This window comes from Populus alba, chromosome 19 (genome assembly GCF_005239225.2).
Source record: "Populus alba chromosome 19, ASM523922v2, whole genome shotgun sequence".
NCBI classification, from domain to species: domain Eukaryota; kingdom Viridiplantae; phylum Streptophyta; class Magnoliopsida; order Malpighiales; family Salicaceae; genus Populus; species Populus alba.
The window spans coordinates 18,256,003-18,264,620 of NC_133302.1; the positions used below are offsets into that span (position 1 = coordinate 18,256,003).

Below are 8,618 nucleotides of genomic sequence, written 5' to 3' on the forward strand. Positions count from 1 at the left end.
TTTTTATTAAAATGTCTTTTTTATGAAGCTATGAAATGTCTTTCTCAGGGGTTTGAATGTAACCAATGCTATTTCGCGTAGCTGACAGATCGATAAGGAAATCAGAAAGCATTGCAATCTCCTTAGCATCTAGCAAGCTCTCACCGTCCAAAAACTCTGGAACTTGGAGCAACAAAAACTGTACGAAACTTCATAAGAATGTGAAGGAAGAAGAACAAGTCTGCCTGTGAACCTAAAATATGTGATTAACACTGCAAGTTCTCTGTCGCTGGATAAGCAAACATAAATAAAGTCTGAATGAGTAACTCGGTCTCTGTGCTTGGGACGGACATAGGGCAGGAGAAATTATAGAGGGTCGATGAAGAGTGCGATGATGGAAGTGATAAGGAAGACATGCTTCCAGTACGTGACAATGTCGCTGTCAGGATCCAGGATCTGGTGGCGCCACTGCATTTGGAGAGGGTTAGGATCTGTTAAGCTGATAGCATGTTGGTGGTGACGCCTCATGAAGCGGCGGAACATGGCTGTTGGGGTGTGAATAACTCTATTCATGATCTAAATTCAAGCACTGCAAAGTCTAGGAATATCATGATCCTGAGAAGCGAGGAAGGGACGGGGATTGGCTGGCCTGCTCCATTTATTGATTTCCTGTTCCATTTCTTTCATTTCTAGCTCGCTGAGACTCGAAAAAAGCATGTATAGATAACAATTTTGTCAAGAGCTGTTACTTTCTCTCTCTATGTTTCTGCACCACATCTTGTCACTCTTTAGATTCTGCAACTTTCACTTGCTCTTATTAATTGAACCCATCAAGATTCATTTATCAAAAGTTAAAATAAAGAGTTTCAGAATTCATCTGAAGAAAGGAATTGTGACAGGGCACACAAAAAAGAAAAACAATTTGCATGTTCATCAACTGACAATTATAGGTGTTGGCAAAAGGATGCAACCATGACACACTTGATCCACACGAATATTAACTCAGTTCTTGCGAGGATGGAGAGTGATCGGAAGGCCACAAGCTGGCATCGGAATAGACATGTATATGATCTTTTCGTCTTGAATCACTTTCTCCCATTTAAACTGTGTTACCACATTGTGCATAAAAACAAGAATCGCCAGCCGAGCATATTCTTTTCCAGGACACATTCGAGGTCCTCCCCCAAAAGGTACAAAACTGTATGGTTTAATGTCATTCCCCTCAAATCTTGAAGGATCAAATTTCTCTGGATCTGGGAAATATTTGGGATTTTTGTGTGTTGAATGTACACTCCAAAGCACCTGCAAAGTACATATGATATCCATGATAAGATACATTATTTCTAACAATCCAAACGTCCAGCTTCATTAATCATAATGAATATTGAAGCTGTATGATCTGATATGACATGCTTGAAATCATTTGCAGAATGTTTTGGAAGCTAATTAACAGCTGCCCTGTAAAATATTAGTTATTGCCAACCATGGCATACCTTCCATCCCTTGGGAATGGTAAAACCTGCATAAGAGAAGTCAGTTATGGCCTCTCTAAATCCTCCTTGACCAGGCGGAGATAGTCTCATGACCTCGCAAACCACACACCAGGTATATTTCATCTTTTGAATATCATTCCAAGTCAACGACTCTCCTGGAGCTTTCAACTTTTGAATCTCCATTTGTTCTGTGAAGCAGATAGCATGATATATACGATGAGTTCATAAATACCACCAGATGAAATAAAGCGTTTCAGCTAACATAATATATAGCTCCATTGCCTTTTAATCTGATTTGGTGTCAACCAAATTATCGAATCAGAACAGATTGATTCAATATATTGGTTTCGCATTCTCCTTTCAATTCAATTTCGGTAAGAAAAAATATTCATGAAACTATTACAGTTTGATTTGGTTTGGATCTGTTCGGATTCGAGAAGAAATCCAACAAAACCAACTAAATTTACTCTAATTTATGAGGGACAAAGCGAAAAATTTGAAAGATTTGAAATACTGGATATTTATTAGAATCATAAAGATTAATATATATTATGTTCTTTCATTTATAAAATAAAGCAATTGTTCTCATAAACTGAGATATAAGGGATATTTAGGAACTTATATATAAGTGTTTGTCACAAGACATGTCTACTGAACTGACCCGCATAAGAATTTTATATGGCTCACTTATATCTATAGAAAGATTCACATAACGGTTGTGTAAGTAACCCTTAAACTTGAGATCACTAAGTTATTTTATATAAAAAATATTATACTTTGATTTTGTTATATATTATCTTAATCGAGATAATGAAGGAACAAACATTGAGGATAATATGAACTATATGAAAGTACTTTAGTGATCAAGAGATGATTCATCGCCTTAAGTGAATTAAAAAAACATTAATCTAAAAACATCACATAATAAAATGACCTGAGTTTACTTTAGTTAACCCACATAATACGTGACTCAAATCATAAGACTAGTATAATCTCATATAAAACAAACCAAAATAAATCATGAAGTTTAATTCATAAAAAAAAAAAATGCCAATTAAAAAAGATTAAAAAAAAAAAAAAACTCAAGTAAACTGGTTTAACATGCGACTTGAGTCATGAGATCGAAATAACCTCATAGAAAGCAAACAAAAAAAAAAGTGAAATCTAATTTCTAATCAACTCAATATTGAATGATAAAATTAAAAATAAATTATCAATTAAAAAAAGACAACAAAATTAAGTCTACTCACTAAACTCACGACACGAGTTATGAGACCAAGTTAGCCATATATAAAGAAAACCATAATAATTAAATTATGAATCTTAATAATATCCAATAAACTAAATATTGATGCGTGGAATTAGGAAAAGAAATATCGATTTAGAAGAAAAAAAGAACACGATTGAAATGAATAATGGTTTGTGAGGTGGGGCATGGTAAAAGCACCACCTCTTTTAGTTTATACTATAATAATAAAACAACCTTGGTCTACACAAGTTAACCCACAAAATACGTAACCCGAGTCATAAGACTGAAATAACCTCATAGAAAGTAAACTAAAATAAATCATGAAGTCTAATTCATTATCAACTCAATATTGAAGAAAGGAATTGAAAAATATCAATTAAAAAATACAAATAGAAAACTTGAGTCAACTAAGTTAACCTGCTAAACATCTGAATGAAGTCATGAAACTAAGATAACCTCATAGAAAACAAACCAAAATAAACCATGAAGTGTAATTTTCAATCAACCCAATGTCAAATGATGAAATTGAAAATAATATAAAAAAAGAAAAAAAAAAATCAAGTTAACCCGCTAAACCTATGACATAGGTTATGAGACCGAGCTAACAACTTATAAAGTAAACCACAATAAATTATGAAACTCAATTTCCAATAAATTAAATATTAAAATATGAAATAAGAGAAAGAAATATAAATTTAGAAAAAAAAAAAAACCCTAAAGGAACAACAAAAAACTATTGAAATGAATAGTATTTTATGAGGTGATAAAGAGTAAAACCATCATTTCTTTTAGTTTATACTAATAGGTTATAAGATCAGGATAACTTTATAGAAAAAAATAAAAAAATTTATAAATAAACCTAATTTTCAACCAATCTAATGTTAAAGAATATAATAAAAAAAAAATTGATTTGAAAAAAAATAAGCCTAGAAAAGGACAATCCAAATCAATCATGATTAACTTGTTAAACTTGGAACATGTGTTATGATATCAAGATAAATTCTTAGAAAATAAATAAAAAAATTATGAAACCTACTTCAAATAGATTTAATGTTGAAATGAATACAATTAAATTTATGTAACTGAAATATATAAATTAACTAAAAAATATAAAAGAATTATAAAATATAATTTTAAAAATAATTTAATATTAAAAGATAAAATTAAAAAAAATATTAAAAAATAAAATAAATAAAAAAAGACACGGAACATTATTCGACTGAATTTATTTTATAAGAGGGGGTAGAGTGATTTAAGCAAAAGTGTTTTGTTAATAATAATAATAACCGGTAGGGGAATTTTCGCAAAATGAGAAAGCAAAACAGAACTTTCAAGCAAAATTGTAGACAGAACAAGGCTAATTCAAGGAGACGAACCTTTCAAGACCTTCGTATAGACATGGGGATTGTCAGCAAGATAGTACATGGCCATTGAGATCGAAGCACTGGTTGTATCATGGCTTCCAAACAGTAAACCAACAACCCTGTCAGCAATCTCCATATCATCCATAGCATTCTCATCTGTCACCAGAAGCATGCGAGTCAGTATATCAATAAATTCCGGCCCGTTGCTCTCTGATATTAGCTCTCTTCTCTCCTTCATAATCCCAACAATCTCCTCTCGAATCATATTTCCACCTTTGATAGCACGGTTGTAAGCTGTACCAGGAAAATTTAAAGGTAACGACAATATTCCTTTAGTAACAAGATTGAAGTGATTTTGAAGCCTGGATACATGCTCGGGATCCTTGATGTTCATAAACAATCTACAAGCTAGTGAAAATGTGTATGTTTTGGACAATGGAAACACCTTCACTTGCTTATATGGAAACCAATCTGCCTTCAAGTGATCTTTTGCCATGGAATCCATCACAGGAATGTATTGTTGAAGAGGTTCCGGCTTGAGAAGTTCTGGCAGAAATTTTCGCAGTTTAGCAGACTCTTCTTTGTAAGAGTTACTGGCATGCTCAGGGGAGAACAAAACTTTCATAATTGGGTTTGGCAACCAGCCAGTGACAGACTTGTTTTCACTCGAGTATAAGAACTTGTTCCCACCGGAACCACAGAACACGGCCATATTGTGGCCAAGAAGGGATGTTTGGAAAACTTCTGGTGAGTATTTACCCACCCTGTCATTTATAAACTTCTCCGGGGTTCCGCATCTGGAAGCCATCATAAAATCCCATGTTTCTCCGATGATCGGCCATCCGGTTTTCCCCGGCGGAAACTTTGTATTCCAGAATTTTCTTTTGTGTAGCAATACGATGAGAGAAAGAGATATACAGAGGATGGAAAGGTGAAGGAAGCATGGAAAGAGGAGATCCATGTATGAAACACTTAGCTATAACAAGGGTAAGAAGCAAAGGATCGAGAGATGGACTGGTAATACAAATTGAGACAGGCAAGTAAGAGAATGGCTTAATTTAGCCGTCTTGACGACCTGGAAGTGGAAGAATTCTGTCTATAAAAAATTGGGTTGCTCGAAACCGTGAACAAAATCATTCATAAATTATAAAGTCAAACGTCGTTCTGCAATAACCAAAGTATTCTATTATAATTATAACTATGATTCAACCCGGGAATCATGCATCCAGATTCTTGCTATATATATATAATTGACTAACTATCTTACTGGTTTAGCGTACCTACAACTTCGTCTTTATTTTTTTTTTTTATGAAACTAACATGATTATAATAAAGTCCATGAATCATAGGTGTTTATCATGAAGCACAACATGATATTTGTCGTGTTCATAGTTTTAATGGTGTCAATTCGTAACTACTCACAGGTGTTTTTTTTTTTATTGGAGCACAAAATGGAATTGACACAACATGCAATTGAAGCACTGGAGACCTCTGATGGAATAAAAAACAAAATATTTTAAAGGTGCAGGGAGAGATGCGGTGTTAGTATGAGTTATAGTCAAACTTGTTCCATCACCAGCGTGGATTTGATCTATACCAAGATACTTATCGGTATAGAGATTGAGATCGAGATTGTTAAGATTATTTGTCAGATGGTGAGTCGCTTCAGTGTCAGCATGCCACTCTGGATCATATGCTTACAGATTTGGGCTATGAAGAGATTAGCTTGGGCATTTTTACGTCGTGGTGGTGGTGGTGGTGGTGGGGAATGAGGATCATAATGTTTGTAGCAGCGAGAGGCAGTGTGCCTTGGTTTGTTACAAAGCTGATACCACAAGTTGGGATTAGACAGTGTACAAAAGGTAGAATTACCTTGGCTAGATCCAAGAGCACGCCTTTTTCTTCGAAGTGTTGGGAAACCACCTTCACGAAAGCTGTTGTTGGTTGGATTTTTAGTAGCTATATGTGATAATATCATCATATGTTAAGGGCTACCCAGCAAGAGCAAGATCATCAAGTACCGAGCGTTTGATCTGCCATGAAATAGTCAATAGTTGTCTAGGTGTTTTTACGAGCATTAAAAACCTGTGAGCGAACGTGAATGGCTTGAGTTCGTGACTGGGAAGCAAAGACCGAGGTAAGGCCGGCAATCTAAACAACATATGACGAAGAACAATGGTCAGCTTCTGCAAGGACTTCATCGGTAAGAGAGGCGTTGATGCAGCTTAGAATCAGATTGTCTAGAATTTCCCATGTTTCAAAAGCAGGATTGGGAGAGATCGTACTTAGCAACATGTAATTCCTGCGGTGGCTGTTTGAGAGTGCCATCCATACAACCAAATATCTTATGGCCTTTCAATAAGGGAGCATAGTAGCTTTCCAAATGAGATTGTTATTTTAATGACTAATTGAAGCTCTAACTAAGGATCAGATTTGGATTTTACCTTAGTTTTTATTCACTCAAATCTTGGAGTTTTTTCATGGAGGATCTTGAAATTTTTTCATGGAGAAGGAGACGTGATGAAGAAATTAGTGTGCTATTATTGGATAACTATGATGTCTATGTTGGTAAGTTTTTTTTTTTAAAAAATTTAATTAATATAGATATTTGGACAACTTGCATATACTTCGACTAATCACACGCGAACCTCAATCAAATTTTACTGTTTATTTTTTTTGTCGGAAACTCCATCAACAACTTTACTTTGATGAAATATTTCATCACATTTTTCATTGGAAAGGCGCTTTGATTGCTGTCAGAATATTCTGTTGCCTATTCTGACAGAAACATCTACAAAATGTTCCAATGAAATATGTCGTCGATGATTCCATTGAAAAGTTCAGAACCTTTTGTAACTTTCCGATGAAAAATGACCAAACATTTTCAAAGAAAACACCACCGAAATTGACTATGGTGATTCTGTCGAAGTGTGATGTTTTTCTGGTGAGAAAATCACTCCATGCTGTGTTGGATTGGGAACTTGGTCCATGTTATTTGCTACCTTTAATGGAGTTTAGAACAGTATTGTCTGCAATTATATATAATCATAAATTTCTGGTCCATCTTTCAACTTGCCTAACATTACTATGACATGTTCTGTCAACTTTGTTCTTATTTTATATTTTTGTTTCAATTCCTCCAATCAAATACGTTGCTAGCTATTCTTTTTATATAATATCATTCTTTTCTACGACACTAATCAAATATAAACAGGGAAACCTTGAATTCTACCAATTTGGAGTTCATAAATATGATGCCTGATGAACAGAATGAACAAAATTTTCTCTCATTCAAAATCAAGCTTATGTATTTTAGATAACATGAAATTAAGATTAGCTCTCCAGATTAGGAGATATATATAAAAAAGATTGTGTAATTTTGTATTTAAGTGTACAATTACGTTAGTATGCGATCATAAGATTCAATCATCTTTTCTGTGTTCATAGTACTTCTGCATTAACATGGTATAAATATAATTGAACGCTTATACTAAAAGTAACATAAGATCATTCAACTTATTTATTTATTTTATTCAATACTTTATGGTTACATGAGTACTGAAGCCATTAATATGGCCTCGTGTATATATATATATATATATAATCAACACTGAACCATCCTTCCATCTGCAAGGTGAAGGGTGCAGTTCTTGGGAGCCAAGCAGCAGTTGCAAGCAGAATTAAGCTTCTTGTCACCGGAGGATTCGCAAGTCATGTAATCCACATCCAAGCAATAAAGAGGACAGGCCTTGGCAATCAAGCTACCACCACCGGCTCCGAGGAAAACTACACCTGCTCATAATCAACAGACAAACATATTCACTCATTTACCATAATTTGGATGTTAATTTGCCCTTATAGTAGTTTTACAGAAACAATTTCATAGACTTTTCATCAGAAGAAACACCTTTACTCACCGAAGAACAAGAATTTACTAGTTGCAAAGGGGGGAAAACAAAAAAAAAAAAAAAAAGTTTTGAGATGAGAGCATACCGAGCACAAGAAGAACCACTGCACTGGCGGCAAGTCTTGCACCACCCATATTTCTGCTGAATCTGAATAATGAAGTGTTAGCCCTTAAGAATTTGTAGTGTAAGAAAGTCAAGACTCACCACTACGTTAATGCTGATTTAGCAAAAGTTGATTAGACTTTAAGAGCTTGTGGTAGAAGAAAGTCAAAGTCAACTGTAATGCTCATTTAGCAAGAGTTAATTAGCCTTAAAGAATTTGTAGTCGAAGAAAATCAAAGTCAACTACATTGCTCATGTAGCAAACGTTGATTTCAATTTCGATGTCTATAAGATGTGACTTGAACCCTATATATATATAAGATTGTTTTTTATTATGTCACAATTATCCTTAACAATTTGTGTTCGGTTATATTGATAATTTTATTTTTTTTAACACAGTAAAAATAATTATTTACCTCTACAATAAAAAAAATATGTTATCTTTCAATAAGAGGTGTTATGGTCTTTTTTTTTTTTTCAAAATAGTTAAATTACTAATTATCTAAGTGGTGGTCCAGTGGTA

At 33.9% G+C, this 8,618-nt stretch overlaps 2 protein-coding genes across 2 annotated transcripts; both read right to left on the reverse strand.

Moving 5' to 3' along the window:
• Window positions 1-257: 257 nt before the first annotated feature.
• LOC118056475 (beta-amyrin 28-monooxygenase) lies at window positions 258-5,172 on the reverse strand. The gene is made up of 3 exons (XM_035068694.2): window positions 4,098-5,172; window positions 1,473-1,660; window positions 258-1,281 (listed from the first exon to the last, which is right to left on the reverse strand). The coding sequence occupies exons 1-3, from the start codon at window positions 5,044-5,046 to the stop codon at window positions 982-984; spliced, it is 1,437 nt and encodes a 478-aa protein (XP_034924585.1). The 5' UTR covers window positions 5,047-5,172; the 3' UTR covers window positions 258-981.
• A 2,420-nt stretch (window positions 5,173-7,592) lies between these two features.
• On the reverse strand, window positions 7,593-8,222 carry LOC118056476 (proteinase inhibitor PSI-1.2). Its single transcript, XM_035068695.2, has 2 exons — window positions 8,079-8,222; window positions 7,593-7,877 (listed from the first exon to the last, which is right to left on the reverse strand). Exons 1-2 carry the CDS (start codon window positions 8,125-8,127, stop codon window positions 7,690-7,692), a joined length of 237 nt encoding a protein of 78 aa, XP_034924586.1. The 5' UTR covers window positions 8,128-8,222; the 3' UTR covers window positions 7,593-7,689.
• Between the last annotated feature and the right edge of the window lie 396 nt (window positions 8,223-8,618).

Bases quoted from the DNA above. Each gene is read 5' to 3' on its own strand.
- LOC118056475 (XM_035068694.2), bottom strand. From the start codon at position 5,046: ATGGATCTCCTCTTTCCATGCTTCCTTCACCTTTCCATCCTCTGTATA. The intron at 1,661-4,097 runs GTTCGTCTCCTT...TCTGCTTCACAG, and splicing joins CTATACGAAGGTCTTGAAAG to AACAAATGGAGATTCAAAAG. The intron at 1,282-1,472 runs GTATGCCATGGT...TGTACTTTGCAG, and splicing joins CCATTCCCAAGGGATGGAAG to GTGCTTTGGAGTGTACATTC.
- LOC118056476 (XM_035068695.2), bottom strand. From the start codon at position 8,127: ATGGGTGGTGCAAGACTTGCCGCCAGTGCAGTGGTTCTTCTTGTGCTC. The intron at 7,878-8,078 runs GTATGCTCTCAT...GATTATGAGCAG, and splicing joins AGTGGTTCTTCTTGTGCTCG to GTGTAGTTTTCCTCGGAGCC.